This window comes from Cherax quadricarinatus, chromosome 53, assembly GCF_038502225.1.
Source record: "Cherax quadricarinatus isolate ZL_2023a chromosome 53, ASM3850222v1, whole genome shotgun sequence".
Lineage (NCBI taxonomy): Eukaryota > Metazoa > Arthropoda > Malacostraca > Decapoda > Parastacidae > Cherax > Cherax quadricarinatus.
The window spans coordinates 25,580,058-25,599,037 of NC_091344.1; the positions used below are offsets into that span (position 1 = coordinate 25,580,058).

Here is an 18,980-nt window from a genome sequence, read left to right on the forward strand (position 1 = left end):
CATCCTTCTAATTTCATGAACTCTGCCTACTCTCATGGTAAACTGTCTTTCTTTTCTCTACTGCTACTATCCTTAGGCTAGGACATACTGTGATTGTATTGGACAAAGTGATCCCACTGTGTAAAGGAGGTTTTGCATGTGAAGTACTTGTACTTCTAGCATGCATGCATGAGGATGTTGGATAGGAGTGAGTGGAGACAAATGGTTTTTGATTTGACGTGCTGTTGGAGTGTGAAAAAAGCAACATTTATGAGGGGGTTCAGGGAAACCGGTAGCCGGACTTCAGTCCTGGAGGTGGGGGGTACATTGCCTGCACTCTGGAAGGGTGTTGATATGTTGCAGTTTTTTAATTGTAATGTAGGTGTGCCTCTGGCAAGACAGTGATGGAGTGAATGAAAGTTTAATATGTTTATTATGCACCCCATACCCATTCTCTGTGGGCGGTAGTCAAACAATTACAGAGGTACATAATGGGTTCAGGGACTGGGCCCCAAAATTATGATAGCTGAATAACAAAAAAAGGCACAATACCGTGACTGGAACGATACACAAATAACCCGCACATAAAAGAGAGAAGCTTACCATACCCATGTCTGGCTTCTGACACAAGCATGCCACAATTTATATTTAATGTGTTGAGAGCATTTATGGATGACAGAGAATCTGTTATAATTAAAGTGTAAACATTGGATACATGGATGCATTTAAGTGCAATGAGTATGGCAACCAGTTCTGTTTGAAGGGTAGAGGCCCAGTTATTGATGCGTGCTCCAATTTCTTTATGAGAGCCATCACTCTGTATGACAACAGCAATGCTACCAGCTGCACCAGTGGATTAGTGAACAGAACCATTAATATAAATAATTTATGAGAGTGTTCTGTGTAACAAAGTTATCAATACAGCTTAAGGCATCCTGTTTGGCTCCAAGACGAAGCTTTGGTTGTGATTTAAGAAGAGTTTTGGGGGAAATGGAGGAATGGCAGTTTGGAATGGGTTAATATCCCATGGAGCAAGGAAGTGCTTCTGTTGCCTAACTTGACATAGATCATGTAGCTGGTTCATGCGGAGATCAGTTCCAGTTTTTTTGATCCATCTAGAAGGATGTTCACCAGTGCCGAGGAAAGTTTGGAGGGCTTCTGTGCAGGGGTTTGAATGGGTTAGCCTAAGCATATTGACCCCAATGAGGATATTTCTTTCAGTAACAGCAACACGATCTTTGATAGTGAATGATAGTGAAAATGCTTCTTCATTTTCAAGTCACTCTGCCTTGGTGGGAAGTGGCAAATGTGTTAATAAAAAAAAAAATATATATATATATAATTTTTCAATGTATGAGGCCTGGTCTGAGAACAGGGTGACTTGTCTACAACTAGGGATAATACTCGAGACCTCTTCACCGCAAATGGCAACATGGATTACGACTGGTCAACACCCAAAGGTATAGCCCAGGAATTCAGTCCTCAACAACGACCCGACTCCATTGATAAAATTCTACAGGAAAATAGTATGCTAAGACGGCAAAACAAAACCTATGAAAAACTCACTGGGGACCTAGAGTGCTCTCTAGATACCCAAAACACGAGAATTAAAGACCTCGAATGTCATCTTACGACACAAAACTCAAAGATTAGTGAACTAGAAAACAAACTGATATCATTAATAAGAACAAGCAAACCTACATTCAACTATAGACACACATACTGAACAAATAAATTCCCTCACCACCAAGCTGTCAGAAGCTACACAAGACTGGAAGTTAAACATGGAATCCCAGTGGAATGCATGCTTCCAGTATCAAAGGGATATGACTGAACAAGACAAGCTCATAGACTCTGTCATTTTAACCAGCTCTACCTTACCACTAGATACAAACAATGAGAATTGCACCATCAAAACACTCCAACTAATAAAAGATGAGATAAAAGTTAACATTAAAACCAGTGATATCAAGGAGGCCCGACTGCTAGGCAAGTCGGGTCAACAACAAAGTGTCAGGTTAAAATTCAATTCCATTGATGTAAAAAATGATCTAATAAGTTCCTCCATCAAGAAATGGAGTAATGTGTATATAAATGAGTGCCTAACTAATAAATGTCAGAACCTATTATAGAGACTTCAAAAACTTAAGCATGATAATGCATCAATAAAACAGTGCTTTACTCATGATGGCATTATCGTGGTAAAATTATCAGACATGGGTCGTAGATTTGAAATAACAAATGATCATGAACTAGCATGTTTCCTCTCATTCACTGGTTTGACTGAACCTTGTTAAGCCATATCTCAACACATTATCAACCATGTTCAGTGCTGTAGTATAGTAGAATTTACCCTTATTCTAATCCATATTTTCATGACTGTTAGTGAATAACGGTAATTAATTCCCAGCTACTCAAGACACCTAAGGTGCTATTCAAGGTGCTAATCTAGGTACTTAAGTGTTTTATTCTCTGTCTTATTCTATACTTGAAACCATTACTTTTAACTTTGAAATAATCAAGGTGCTAAAGTGTTTTATTTTAATATTCGGTAGCTCCATTATTTTTTAGATTTAAATTAACTATCTTAGTTCATAAGTTCATAATTGTTAGTGGCTTAACATAATTGCTTTTGTCTATTTTTGTTCTTTAATAATTGTAACAGCTATTTCTCTACGTACCCCTTATGAATGCAATTATCGATCCTGATATCAACCTCTTATTGAACAGCACACACAATCCTAACAGTAATTGCCATTACTACACTGCTAGTCAGGCTAATACCCTTCTCAGTGTCAGCAAGAACATTACAGTCTTCAACTACAATGTTAGATCATTGAGTAAACACTATGATGACCTCACTGCACTACTTAAGTCTCTAAATGCTACTATAACTCTCATTATACTTACTGAAACCTGGCTAAGACAAGATCTGACAGACATATTTACCATATCTGGTTACACAGTCATACATAACTGCATGCCCATGATCTGGAACTCGCTACCGGAACAGGTCAAGGATCCCCAGAGAGCTTATAAATTTAGGACTCTGCTAAAAAATCATCTTATCTCAAAATATTAACCAAATCAACCAAACATCTACTGACTAGTTTTATCATGTGACCATAACATTGTATTAATCGCATCTGCTAGAAAAATGACAGGATGGATAATGAGAACCTTCAAAACTAGGGATGCCAAGCCCATGATGACACTCTTCAGGTCGCTTGTTCTATCTAGGCTGGAATATTGCTGCACACTAACAGCCACCCTGCCTTGGTGGGAATCGGCCAGTGTGATAAAAAAAAAAAAAAAAAAAAACTAACAGCACCTTTCAAGGCAGGTGAAATTGCTGACCTAGAAAATGTACAGAGAACCTTCACGGCACGCATAACGGAAATAAAACACCTCAATTACTGGGAGCGCTTGAAGTTCCTGAACCTGTACTCCCTGGAACACAGGCGAGAGAGATACATGATTATATACACCTGGAAAATCCTAGAGGGACTAGTACCGAACTTGCACACAAAAATCACTCACAATGAAAGCAAAAGACTCGGCAGACGATGCAACATCCCCCCAATGAAAAGCAGGGGTGTCACTAGCATGTTAAGAGACAATACAATAAGTGTCAGGGGCCCGAGACTGTTCAACTGCCTCCCAGCATACATAAGGGGGATTACCAATAGATCCCTGGCTGTCTTCAAGCAGGCACTGGACAAGCACCTAAAGTTGGTACCTGACCAGCCAGGCTGTGGCTCGTATGTTGGATTGCGTGCAGCCAGCAGTAACAGCCTGGTTGATCAAGCTCTGATCCACCAGGAGGCCTGGTCACAGACCGGGCCGTGGGGGCGTTGACCCCCGGAACTCTCTCCAGGTAAACTCCAGGTAATACCTGGCTTTTAATTCTGCCATTCCATAAAATATTACCACCTACACCATTCCTTGTAAATTAGATTTTGTACTAAGTATATTTTTATTATTTTTTTTTTTATTATCACACCGGCCGATTCCCACCAAGGCAGGGTGGCCCGAAAAAGAAAAACTTTCACCATCATTCACTCCATCACTGTCTTGCCAGAAGGGTGCTTTACACTACAGTTTTTAAACTGCAACATTAACACCCCTCCTTCAGAGTGCAGGCACTGTACTTCCCATCTCCAGGACTCAAGTCCGGCCTGCCGGTTTCCCTGAATCCCTTCATAAATGTTACTTTGCTCACACTCCAACAGCACGTCAAGTATTAAAAACCATTTGTCTCCATTCACTCCTATCAAACACGCTCACGCATGCCTGCTGGAAGTCCAAGCCCCTCGCACACAAAACCTCCTTTACCCCCTCCCTCCAACCCTTCCTAGGCCGACCCCTACCCCGCCTTCCTTCCACTACAGACTGATACACTCTTGAAGTCATTCTATTTCGCTCCATTCTCTCTACATGTCCGAACCACCTCAACAACCCTTCCTCAGCCCTCTGGACAACAGTTTTGGTAATCCCGCACCTCCTCCTAACTTCCAAACTACGAATTCTCTGCATTATATTCACACCACACATTGCCCTCAGACATGACATCTCCACTGCCTCCAGCCTTCTCCTCGCTGCAACATTCATCACCCACGCTTCACACCCATATAAGAGCGTTGGTAAAACTATACTCTCATACATTCCCCTCTTTGCCTCCAAGGACAAAGTTCTCTGTCTCCACAGACTCCTAAGTGCACCACTCACTCTTTTTCCCTCATCAAGTATACATAAGATTTATTAAGTCCAAATAAGATTGTAAAACAGCTAACCACTATTCCATGTTAAGTTTTAAGTATAATTACTATGTACTATTCTCTTATCTTTGTGCTTGGCAAATCAAAATTGTAATAGCACATTGTAACATTTACAAAGAAATAAACTTATTATTATTATTATTAAAACCATTAACAGATAACATAAAAGTGTTTCCTAACCTCGGAAGTATTGCATAGACTGCCTTGCTTGCATCTCCTTGCCCTTAGACAAAAGGTAGTGGGGTGACTCCTTAAGGAAGGCAGCCATCAGAAGAAACACAAAGCCAAGAGCACCACACACCACAGTCAGTAACCTCCAAGAATCCATCGCCCACCCGAAGATATAAGCATACAAGATGCCCACTGTAATGAATAACTGGAACCCTGTACCTGAAATATAGTAGGAGACATGAGTTCCTCAGCCTAAGACCTAGCAGAGTGAACACTCACACCTAATCTATGTCAGTGACTGGCTTTTCCCTTCCTGCTTCTTCCATATCTGTACACAAAATCTGGAATGTAGAAACAAAAAAAAGGAATCAATGCAAGTATCCCAATCTGTATACCTAGAGGGAAGAAGATGACAAGGATAACTTAGTTAATATGTTTCTAGTCAAATGCTAATTGATCATCAAGACTACAAGTCATAGGCACACTAATATCATGAAGTACAGTAAACTATGTATGTATGTATGTATGTATGTATGTACATGTATGTATGTATGTATGTATGTATGTATGTATGTATGTATGTATGCATGCATGCATGCATGTATGTATGTATGTATGCATGCATGCATGTATGTATGTATGTATGTGTATATATATATATACACACATACATACATACATATATATATATATATATATATATATATATATATATATATATATATATATATATATATATATATATATATATATATATATATATATATATTATATATACATTTTTTTTTTTCAACAAGTCGGCCGTCTCCCACCGAGGCAGGGTGACCCAAAAAAGGAAGAAAATCCCCAAAAAGAAAATACTTTCATTATCATTCAACACTTTCAGCACACTCACACATTATCACTGTTTTTGCAGAGGTGCTCAGAATACAACAGTTTAGAAGCATATACGTATAAAGATACACAACATATCCCTCCAAACTGCCAATATCCCAAAACCCCTCCTTTAAAGTGCAGGCATTGTACTTCCCATTTCCAGGACTCAAGTCCGACTATATGAAAATAACTGGTTTCCCTGAATCCCTTCACTAAATATTACCCTGCTCACACTCCAACAGATCGTCAGGTCCCAAGTATCATTTGTCTCCATTCACTCCTATCTAACACGCTCATGCACGCTTGCTGGAAATCCAAGCCCCTAGCCCACAAAACCTCCTTTACCCCCTCTTTCCAACCCTTTCGAGGACGACCCCTACCCCTCCTTCCTTCCCCTATAGATTTATATGCTTTCCATGTCATTCTACTTTGATCCATTCTCTCTAAACGACCAAACCACCTCAACAACCCCTCTTCTTCTTGTTCTTCAAGATTCTCCTTTGTATGGACTGATGAAGCCACTGTGTGGTGAAACGTTTCCTCAATAAGATACCCAAGAGTTGCACATGTCTAATTTATCAACCCCTCTTCTGCCCTCTGACTAATGCTTTTATTAACTCCACACCTTCTCTTAATTTCCACACTCCGAATTTTCTGCATAATATTTACACCACACATTGCCCTTAGACAGGACATCTCCACTGCCTCCAACCGTCTCCTCGCTGCTGCATTTACCACCCAAGCTTCACATCCATATAAGAGTGTTGGTACTACTATACTTTCATACATTCCCTTCTTTGCCTCCATAGATAACGTTTTTTGACTCCACATATTCCTCAACGCACCACTCACCTTTTTTCCCTCATCAATTCGATGATTAACCTCATCCTTCATAAATCCATCCGCCGACATGTCAACTCCCAAGTATCTGAAAACATTCACTTCTTCCATACTCCTCCTCCCCAATTTGATATCCAATTTTTCTTTATCTAAATCATTTGATACCCTCATCACCTTACTCTTTTCTATGTTCACTTTCAACTTTCTACCTTTACACACATTCTCAAACTCATCCACTAAACTTTGCAATTTTTCTTTAGAATCTCCCATAAGCACAGTATCATCAGCAAAAAGTAACTGTGTCAATTCCCATTTTGAATTTGATTCCCCATAATTTAATCCCACCCCTCTCCCGAACACCCTAGCATTTACTTCTTTTACAACCCCATCTATAAATATATTAAACAACCATGGTGACATTACACATCCCTGTCTAAGACCTACTTTTACCGGGAAGCATTCTCCCTCTCTTCTACACACCCTAACCTGAGCCTCACTATCCTCATAAAAGCTCTTTACAGCATTTAGTAACTTACCACCTATTCCATAAACTTGCAACATCTGCCACATTGCTCCTCTATCCACTCTATCATATGCCTTTTCTAAATCCATAAATGCAATAAAAACTTCCCTACCTTTTTCTAAATACTGTTCACATATATGCTTCAATGTAAACACTTGATCTACACATACCCTACCCACTCTGAAGCCTCCTTGCTCATCCACAATTCTACATTCTGTCTTACCTCTAATTCTTTCAATTATAACCCTACCGTATACTTTTCCTGGTATACTCAGTAAACTTATTCCTCTATAATTTTTACAATCTCTTTTGTCCCCTTTCCCTTTATATAAAGGGACTATACATGCTCTCCGCCAATCCCTAGGTACCTTCCCCTCTTTCATACATTTATTAAACAAAAGTACCAACCACTCCAACACTATATCCCCCCCTGCTTTTAACATTTCTGTCATGATCCCATCAGTTCCAGCTGCTTTACCCCCTTTCATTCTACGTAATGCCTCACGTACCTCCACCACACTTACATTCTGCTCTTCTTCACTCCTAAAAGATGGTATACCTCCCTGGCCAGTGCATGAAATTACCGCCTCCCTTTCTTCCTCAACATTTAAAAGTTCCTCAAAATATTCTCGCCATCTACCTAATACCTCCCTCTCCCCATCTACATAAGAACATAAGAACATAAGAACGAAGGAACACTGCAGAAGGCCTACTGGCCCATGCGAGGCAGGTCCAAGTCTCCTACCGGCTTAAGCCAATGCACCCAACCTAGTCAGGTCAGGTCACATTGACTTAAGGGAGGAACACGGCAACCGACCTGGTAGCACAAGCTATCAGGTCTAACTCACACCCACCCACATCCACTCATGTATTTATCCAACCTATTTTTAAAGCTACACAACGTTCTGGCCTCTATAACGGTACTTGGGAGTTTGTTCCACTCATCCACAACTCTATTACCAAACCAGTACTTTCCTATATCCTTCCTGAATCTGAATTTTTCCAACTTAAAACCATTGCTGCGAGTCCTGTCTAGGCTAGATATTTTCAGCACACTATTTACATCCCCTTTATTTATTCCTGTCTTCCATTTATACACCTCAATCATATCCCCCCTAATTTTACGTCTTTCTAGAGAGTGCAGATTCAGGGCCCTTAGTCTATCCTCATAGGGAAGGTTTCTGATACATGGGATCAACTTTGTCATCCTCCTTTGTACATTTTCCAGAGAATTTATATCCATTCTGTAATAAGGTGACCAAAACTGTGCAGCATAATCTAAATGAGGCCTAACCAAGGATGTATAGAGTTGAAGAACAACCTGAGGACTCCTATTATTTATGCTTCTTGATATGAAGCCAAGGATTCTATTAGCTTTATTGCGAACACTTATGCACTGTTGTCTTGGTTTCAGATTACTGCTAACCAGAACTCCTAAATCTTTTTCGCAATCCGTAATATTAAGATCTACATTATTTAGTTTATATGTGGCATGGTTATTGTTCTGTCCAACATTTAGAACTTTGCATTTGTCTATATTAAACTGCATCTGCCACTTCTCCGACCACTGCATCAGTCTATTCAAATCTTCCTGGAGTGCTCGAATGTCCTCGTCAGAATGAATTCGACGGCCTATTTTGGTGTCATCGGCAAACTTGCCGATGTCGCTCTTTATGCCCTCATCTATGTCGTTTATGTAGATTGTGAACAGCAGGGGGCCCAACACTGACCCCTGTGGAACACCGCTCGTGACACTTCCCCACTCTGATTTCTCCCCATTTATGCAAACTCTCTGCTGCCTATTTGTCAACCATGCCTCTATCCAGGAAAAAATTTCTCCTCCTATTCCATGTGCTTTAATTTTCCTCAGTCTCTGTTTTTAACTGACAAATCCATACTTTCCCTAGGCTTTCTTAACTTGTTTAACTCACTCCAAAATTTTTTCTTATTTTCATTAAAATTTCTTGACAGTGCCTCTCCCACTCTTTCATCTGCTCTCCTTTTGCACTCTCTCACCACTCTCTTCACCTTTCTTTTACTCTCCATATACTCTGCTTTGTAAAAACCTCTCGTAAGCTACCTTTTTCTCTTTTATCACACCCTTTACTTCATCATTCCACCAATCACTCCTCTTTCCTCCTGCCCCCACTCTCCTATAACCACAAACTTCTGCCCCACATTCTAATACTGCATTTTTAAAACTATTCCAACCCTCTTCAACCCCCCACTACTCATCTTTGCACTAGCCCACCTTTCTGCCAATAGTCGCTTATATCTTGCCCGATATAAACATACATATACACACACACACACACACACACACACACACAGTGGGGCCCCACTTTACAGCACTTCACTTTACAGCATTCCGCTAATACGGTCATTTCAAATTATGACCAAAACTCTCTATATGGCTCCCCTCACCTGACTTTCTAATACGGTCACCGTGCCCCACCCGGTTTGTTTACATTCTATATGAGATCTGTAAGCACTAAGTCTCTACATTATATCTGGAAACTCCAAAATTTCAAGTGTTTTTAAAAGTTATTTCATATTTTATATATACTCTGATAATTATAATACTTATGCATGCCTGTACCTAAATAAACTTACACACTGTGCTGGTGTGCAGGTACACATTACAATCAGTAAGAGTGTCTTATGTCTCGAAACACCATATTAGTAATGATGATGATGATGATAATAATAATCACCAAGTCTCATTAAATGTTGTATATTACGTTAATATACATATTTTCATTAATCCATCTATGATGGGTAACTGTAGAAAATTATTCCTTTCGTATGTAAGTTTATTCAGGTATACACAAATACAGTTACATAGATTATCCTACATAGCAGCATATGTGTAAAGTACCTAGGATAACCCAAAAAAAAAAAAGTCAGTGTGACTTATTTCCATTGCCTTCACTCAGAGCTTCATTCAGTAACTGCACTGACAACAGTGTGTAACTCGATAATATATATAAAAATTGATGTATATAAGGTAGCAAAATGATGTTGAAAACTCATTTTTTATGACTTGAAAAATGCGTGCAAATAAAATACATACAGTATATAGAAAAAAAAATTGCATAAGTAACATATGTGGATAATGTGTGGGGATAAATCATATGACAGTATGCTTACACAGCCATGGGATTACTCTCCGGAGAGATGCAATTTCCACCTAATAGTAATGCCAGTTCTGTTGGAACAAAACCTTTCAAGTTCAATAGTTATTAAACTGACGTCTCCTGATCAAGTCGACAAACAATCATTACCTCAACAGTGTGGACTATGATATATAAACAACTGTTTTTCTTACCCTACAATGTAACTATCATATAGCATAGGGCTGCACAATGCCCATATACCCAATTCTGTTAAATAAGAAAACTTACCAAGTGCTCCCTTCAAGAGAAAAGCCATGAAGCTGGTAATCCAAAGAAATGGAGCTACCCTCCCCTTCCTTGAGTCAAACCTGATTACCTCACATTCCTAGGTGCTGCATGACCTCTATAGACCTAGCACTTTCCCATGATTGTAATAGTTTAATACACAATAATTACCCAGTGCTCCTCTGATATCCTTGGAGGCAAACTCAGTAGTGTAAGTAGGTACCACCAAGGAACTGATGCCCGTACACAGCCCACACAAGATACGACCAATGACGAGCATAGACAGGTTCTGTGCCAATCCTGAGGAAATGAAAGTTAAATTAAATATTTTAACTGCACTGGCTGTTTTCCACGAAGGTAGAGTGACCTAAAAAAGGAAACATATTCACTTATTATTTAATTATTATAGTAATGCCAGAAGTATGTGGACATCACAATTTAGATAACCTTTATATATAAAAGCATCTAAACACAAAGTGTAATAATCACTGGCCAGTGGTACTATTAAAGCCAAATGGAGATAATGAAAGAGAAGATGAGTACTCTATCAGAGTCTCACTCTGAGCCCTTCAGTCTACAGAAGAGGGTCTTGTCCCAGCTAGGGAGGTTACATTTATCAGAGAACGTCCCTCTTCCTTTCCCTTTCCAAAGTCTCACTTATTCCCAAAATACTTTGCTCACAGAATACACTAAAAAAGATATAATCCTGAAGCTGATTCAACACCCTGTCATTCTTGGAATGAAATTTGATTTGATTTGATTTGATATAATTTTATATATAATGACCATAAATGTTGGACTAATACACTTACCATCCGACTTACGACCGAGTTCGGTTCCGAGAAACCGGTCGTAAGTCGAAATGGTCGCAAGTTGAACTTTACTACTGAATATCAACAAAACATTTTTGTAATGACTTTATTTTATTGTTTTATTTTGGTATTTCATGTTTTACTTTACTTCTTATGCTGTTAGTACTGTATTTTATGCTGTAAGGTTTAGGATAAGCACTGTGTACAACACAAATAGTTGTTTATTTCCCAGATATTTGGCATAATAAACATGGTCGTAAGTCGAGTAGTCGTAAGTCGAGCAGGTCGTAAGTCGGATGGTAGGTGTATATCTTATATCACTTTCTTAGTAAATGTTACCTCACCATTTAATCATAACTACTGCATTTAGCTTAAATACAGAAACTGTATGTATGTTGAACTGCAACTTAAACTTTATTTCATTAACAGATTTTATCTCTATACCTAAAATAGTATTCAATAATTTTTAGGACAGCCTCTCCTCACTTAGTGACACACTCATTTACCGACGACTCGGACTTACGACAGGCTCTCTGACCAGTATGCATACCTAAATGTATATTAAAGCTGATTTCCTTTATTCTATTTATTACAGTATACAGTACACTACTGTATAAACATTTATTGACACAAACCCACTACCATTATAGTATGCTCCTCACTTAGTGATGAATTCATTTACCGACATGATCTTAGTAATGGAACTCCATCGTTAAGCAAGGAGAGGCTGTATTAGTTTTTGTCTGTCTGAAATGCTTTACATAATAAGCAGCTATCCAAAAACATTGTTTGTTCTAGGATACAGTAGGGCCCCACTTTACAGCATTTCGCTTTATGGCGTTCCACTAATACAGACATTTTAAATTATGACCAAAACTCGCTATACAGCTCCCCCCACCTGACTTTCTAATATGGTCACCGCGCCCCACCAGGTTTGTTTACATTCTCCATGAGCTCCGTAAGCACTGCATCTCTCCATTATGTCTGGAAACTTCCCAAAATTTCAACTGTTTTCTAAATTTATTTCATATTTTATACATTTCTTTTTTCAACAAACCGGCCGTATCCCACCAAGGAAGGGTGGCCCAAAAAGAAAAACAAAAGTTTCTCTTTTTAAATTTAGTAATTTATACGGGAGAAGGGGTCACTAGTCCCTTGCTCCCGGCATTTTAGTCGCCTCTTATAACACGCATGGGTTACGGAGGAAGAATTCTGTTCCACTTCCCCATGGAGATAAGAGGAAATAAACAAGAACAAGAATTAGAAAGAAAATAGAAGAAAACCCAGAGGGGTGTGTATATATATGCTTGTACATGTATGTGTAGTGTGACCTAAGTGTAAGTAGAAGTAGCAAGACGTACCTGAAATCTTGCATGTTTATGAGACAGAAAAAAAGGACACCAGCAATCCTACCATCATGTAAAACAATTACAGGCTTTCGTTTTACACTCACTTGGCAGGATGGTAGTACCTCCCTGGGCGGTTGCTGTCTACCAACCTACTACCTAGAATATTTTATATATACTCTGATAATTATACTTATGTATACCTGTACCTAAATAAACTTACACACTGTGCTGGCATGCAGGTACACATTAAAATCAGTAAGTGTGTTTTATGTCTCGAGACACCATATTAATAATGACAATAATACTCAATAATAATCACTGAGGCACATTAAATGTCATATATTACATTAATATATTTTTTCAAAATTATATAATAAACATACTATGTAACATATAAACATGATAAATACACCCCACAGTAGAATAAATTAACATAAATATGAAATGTGGTACCAGGTGACTTGTAGAAGTGACAGCAAGAATAGCGTTTTCTCTAGTCCAACATCAGAGAAAGTGTGTACTCTATAATATTACTGGGGGTAACTAGAAAATTATTCCTTTCATATGCCTTCACTCAGAGCATCATTTCTTCTAAAAATGGTGTTGCATGAGAATGGGAGTGTTGCTCTTTATTTATTCTACTGTATCAACGTGGAGACAACTTGTACACAAACCAGGCACGTTCGCCTGGTTTGTTTACATAACTAGTGTCTGTCCTCTCTCATGTACTCATTCTCTCTCTCTCTCTCTCGTTTATTCGTTTTATCTCATTTACTCACCTGTGACCCTACATTTAGACTACAAATATTTTAAGGTAATTAATGAGTGAACTGTATATGCATTTTATCACTCTGGGATGCTTTAAATGTTGGATATTATGTGTGGGTGGGGTGGCCTGGTATGGTAGCCTGGCTGGCTACTATATATACCACACTTGATTTCTTATAATAAATACTACTCATCTCACCCTACATGAAGACTACAAATATTTTAAATAATGAGTGTACTATATGTGTATTTTACTTTTTTGTTTTTTAATGCCTAGTTCTATTGCTAACTTAATATATGTTAGTGTAAACTTGCTATCTAGTATTTATATGCATTTATAAGCTTTAGGGCAGTAGCCTGGAACCTTACCTGCCATATAAGTGGGGCCCTACTGTATATAGATGTGTAATCCCTTGTGCTTTTAGCACAGATGCCAATAATGTGATATTTTGTGGGAACGTTTACTCTCCAGGAGCTTTATCATGTTGGTAATTCTACCATTATTACCTCCTCCTCTGTTGTTGTCTTGGATTCCCAAAGTGCATCACCAGCTCTTCATAGCTCTGACTCCTCACATCCCAATGTCTTTCAAATTCAAAGCTGCATTGCCTTTTCAACAAGCACATGACATTGCTTTATTCTGCATTTTGAACATTCTGATGATCAAAATAATGAATGTGAAGACTATTCTGGATGTTCCATGGGATGGGACCTTCTAATCTCCTACAGGAATATGCCTTTTCCAGATTATTTTCTAGTACTAGTACTATCCTACTCATGACCTGCTCGACATATGACCACTCGTACTTACATCCGTACATCTGGCAGCAGGGCTGGGTGGGCTGATGCACACCGCCATGTGGCAGTTGACCGCTACTTGCGGCAACACGCCATCTTGGGAAAACTCTCACATCACTCAAGCAGCATCAAGAAATTCATGGCTTCAACAACGAAGAAGAGTTAAGCATGGTGAGAGGTGAGATTTTAAAATTGGCTAACGAACTCAAACTTGAATGTGATGTGGATGATAGTGAAGAACTTTTGACAGAAGAAGTTCAAGAGATAAAGAATGAAGAACTGATAATAGAAGGAGAAAGAAAAGCAGAACAAAGACAGAGAGAAGAAGAAAAAAAAGAAGAGGGGCCAGAAAGTTCTCGGTGAAGGAATTATCACAGTGTTTTTCATTGATAAACCAAGGCCTACAAAAACTAGAGAATATGGACTCTAACATTGAATGATTTGTCAAGATTGAGAGAATGGTACAGAACACAATGCGTCCATGCAGAGAAATTTACGAAGAAAAGAAAAAAAGTTAAATTCAAACAAATCTCAGTATGCTTATCAAGAAGAGTGCTCCCCCACCTCCCCTCACCCCTACCCCTTCAGAGCAAGAAAGTGTAGACGATCCCCAACCAAGCACAAGTGGGCTGTGAATGTGTCTGAATCCTTATTTTTATTTCGTTTACATTTCATTAAAATTTCCTCGAGTTTCCTTTTTTTCTATTTTTTGAATTTATGTAATTTTGATTTACACTGTTTACAGTTTAGCTTAAGTTATTTTGTACTTTTCTGTTCTTGCATTCTAAGTGAATTCGAACACATTGTTTTGCATGCAAATGTTCTTGGAAATAAACAACTGTTTGTGTTGTACACAGTGTTTCTCTTAAACCTTACATTGTAAAATATAGTACTAAAGGCATAAAAAGCAAAGTAAAAAATGAAATACAAAAACAAAACAATAAAATAAAATCGTTACAATAATTGTGATGCTGATATATAGTAGTAAAATATTTAGTAAAAAGTAACATACTATATAGGTACTTTATATAGCAAAGGTTTGACATTACGCCCTACCCAATATGTTGGCAATTTTCTAAGATTCGACTTGCGTCCATTTTGACTTATGACCAACTGGTCAGAACCAAGCTCGGTCGTAAGTCGGATGGTACTAGTACTCTCCAGTTATTGTGCTAACTTTGACGTTTGACGGTCGTAAGTCGGATGGTACTAGTACTCTCCAGTTATTGTGCTAACTTTGACTCTGAACCTTAAAATTTCTTTTCCCCTGCTATTTATTTATTTATTTATTTATTTATTTATAATTTGAGCACACTTACAGCTCTCCTCCAGCTTATGGCACTGTATAACCCACATGGCTTTGGCTCATTTTTGTGAATCTATTATAAATAATAAAGAATGCCTAAAGAGAGGCCCAAATATAAATTAAATTTATAAATTAAAGATATATTTTGTGCCATATAGTATATGTATCCTTAACTACATCCCTACCCTTTAGAGATGGTGCCTTGATTTTGGTTAAAGCTCTTGATTCAAGTAATTGGAACTACCTTTCCTTTCCTTGTATCCAACCTGATTGCTTTCCATTCCCCAGGGGTTGTAAAACCCACCCTTACAGGTTTAGCACATTTCTATGAATATAATAATTTCCTATAGATATCGTACAGTGGACCCTCGGTTATCGGCTGTAATCCGTTCCAGAAGCTCGACCTAAAACCAAAATAATATTTACCATAAGAATGAATGTAATTACAATTAACCCATTCCCGACAAAAATATTCACCAAAAAATCATTTTTTTAACAATTAAATCGGTATTACATACCTGTATTGAAGACTAATGCTGGCTTCTGGAATGCCTGCTACACTTCCTACATGCCCGCTACAATCCCTGCATGCCTGTTACACTCCCTGCATGCCTGTTATACTCCCTGCATGCCTGTTACACTTCCTGTATGTCTGCTACACTTCCTGCATGTCTGCTACACTCCCTGCATGCCTGCTACACTCCCTGCATGCTTGCTACACTCCCTGCATGTTTGCTACACTCCCTGCATGCCTGCTACACTTCCCACATGCCTGCTACACTCCCTGCATGCCTGCTACACTCCCTGCATGCCTGCTACACTCCCTGCATGCCTGTTACAGTCCCTGCATGCCTGTTACAGTCCCTGCATGTCTGCTACAGTCCCTGCATGTCTGCTACAGTCCCTGCATGTCTGCTACACTCACTGCATGCCTGCTACACTCCCTGCATGCCTGCTACACTACCTGCATGCCTGCTACACTACCTGCATGCCTGCTACACTACCTGCATGCCTGCTACACTTCCTGCATGTCTGCTACACTTCCTGCATGTCTGCTACACTCCCTGCATGCCTGCTACACTCCCTGCATGCCTGCTACACTACCTGCATGCCTGCTACACTACCTGCATGCCTGTTACACTCACTGCATGCCTGCTACACTCCCTGCATGCCTGTTACACTCCCTGCATGCCTGCTACACTTCATGCATGCCTGCTACACCCCCTGCATGCCTGCTACACTCCCTGCATGCCTATTACAGTCCCTGCATGTCTGCTACACTCCCTGCATGCCTGTTACATTCCCTGCATGCCTGTTACACTCACTGCATGCCTGCTACACTCCCTGCATGTCTGCTGCACTCCCTGCATGCCTGCTACACTTCCTGCATTCCTGCTACACTTCATGCATGCCTGCTACACTTCACGCTTAAATTCCATGGTGCTTCTCACTTTCTTTACCACAGGAATTTACTAGGAACTTTCTTTGGAGCCATGGTTACTTATTTCGCAGTTGCACTGCAAAAAACCCACAAAAAAACAATGGAAAACAAGCGAAATGTTTGGATGTATGAGCAGAAGCTTCCTCACGCACTGAAAGACACAGCCTAACTGACGAGCAAGGGGCCCCAGCCAGCAGATGAACGCGTCCTAAACGGCCGATCACCAAATTAATGGCCGATCACCAAATTAACGGCCGATAACCGGGCGCCGAAAAACCGGCCGATAACCAGGCACCGAAAAATCGGCCGATCACCAAGTTGGCCGATAACAGAAGCAGCCGATAACTGGGGGTCCACTGTACAATTATCAGAGTATACGTATATAAAATACACAATAACTTTAAAACACTAGAAATTTTGGAAAGTTTCTAAACATAATCAAGAGACGCTAAAGCTCATGGAGGATGTAAACAGAGTGGTGCATGGACGCCAAAATAGTGAATCAGGGAGCAGTATAAATGAATTTTTGGTCAAAATTTGAAATGTCCATATTAGCGAATAGCCACAGAGTGAAGCGCTGTAAAGAGGGGCCTACCTGTGATATGAATACATGTATGTATATGTAATTCAAATACAATATGAATATAGTAATAATAAGACAAGCCCGCACCGATAAGTATCCAGCCACTCAGGAGAGGGACAACGGAGACCAGCATGGTGCCTTTCCTGCCAATGTTGTTGATGCAGAGACCAGCAAGCATACATCCAAGGAGTGCACCAATACTAAGGGATCCAGCAAACCACCCTCGTGCTTCCTTTGACAAGTACAGGTTACCGAAAGTGGAATTATCTGTGATCACTTCTGTGGTATTGTCGTAACGGAAAGCTGCACTGGCAGGAGAGGAATAACCAATGGCTGCACCCACAGCCATGGCACCCATCGAGGCTGTTTAGAAGAATAGAAAATTAATAATGGTGACAAATTACTAAACTAATTTATACTGTTACTAACATAATATATAACTAATAACTCATGACATATAAATTATAAGTGTTTCTCAATGAAAAACAAGTGAAAACAACATTTATGAAGATGCTCAAAGATCTCAAATTAGAAGAGAAGTCAGTAATTTCTGCCTTGCCCTGCCCAATCCTAACTTGCACTACCTGCCCAACCCTGTCCTGCCCTGCCTGTTCTGCCTTGCTCTACATATCCCAGCCTGCCCTGCCTCAACAGCTCTAGCCAGCCCATCTTTCCCTGGCCTTTCTTGCCTCCTCTGCCCTGTCCTGCCTCCTCTGCTCTGTCCTGCCTTCCCTGCCCTGGCATGTCTGCCCTGCTTCCTCTGCCCTGGCCTGCCTACCCTCCCTTACCCTGCCACTCTGCCTGTGCATAAGCCTATAAAAGATAGGCTTACTCTACTGTTGGTTGCCAATACCTCTGAAAATTTCAAACTGAAGTCTATGCTTGTTTACCATTCAGAAAACCCCAAGTGTTTAAACAACAAAAAGTATCGAAGGGCATGATGGATGTGTTCTGGCATCTTGAAATGAATTACCATAAAATCATGTCTTTGGAAATGGATTAACATCATAAATCAAAGGACCACTATACTAATACTGATTTTTCTAAAATATTATGAACTACAAACTGCAAATCACTTGCCCTACCATAATATTAAACCATTAGCATGTATCGCTTTTTGTAATAAAAAATAATAATAATAGCAATAACAACATAAATAATACCCACTCTTACAAACAGTTATTTTCCTTGAGATCATATTTGTAAGCAAAACTTCCTAATGTGAAACACTGTTTTCTATAGACACTATGATATAATTGGAAGTCATATTCTTGAACCTAAAAATGATTAAAGTAACACTGAGAAATTACTAATTTCACTGCCTGAAAGGGAACACATTAGTACTGGAAACAGAA

General features: G+C 39.4%; 1 protein-coding gene across 9 annotated transcripts in view; it reads right to left on the reverse strand.

Moving 5' to 3' along the window:
- Window positions 1-18,980, reverse strand: part of LOC128692308 (facilitated trehalose transporter Tret1) — a 72,484-nt gene that overhangs the window by 31,854 nt on the left and 21,650 nt on the right. For all 9 annotated transcript variants that reach the window (XM_053781386.2, XM_053781387.2, XM_053781390.2 and 6 more), the window contains exons 3-5: window positions 17,713-17,988; window positions 10,740-10,868; window positions 4,938-5,147 (exon numbers count right to left, since the gene is read on the reverse strand). In XM_053781386.2, the coding sequence (XP_053637361.1) occupies window positions 4,938-5,147; window positions 10,740-10,868; window positions 17,713-17,988 (615 nt within the window). The remainder of the gene's footprint in view (window positions 1-4,937; window positions 5,148-10,739; window positions 10,869-17,712; window positions 17,989-18,980) is intronic.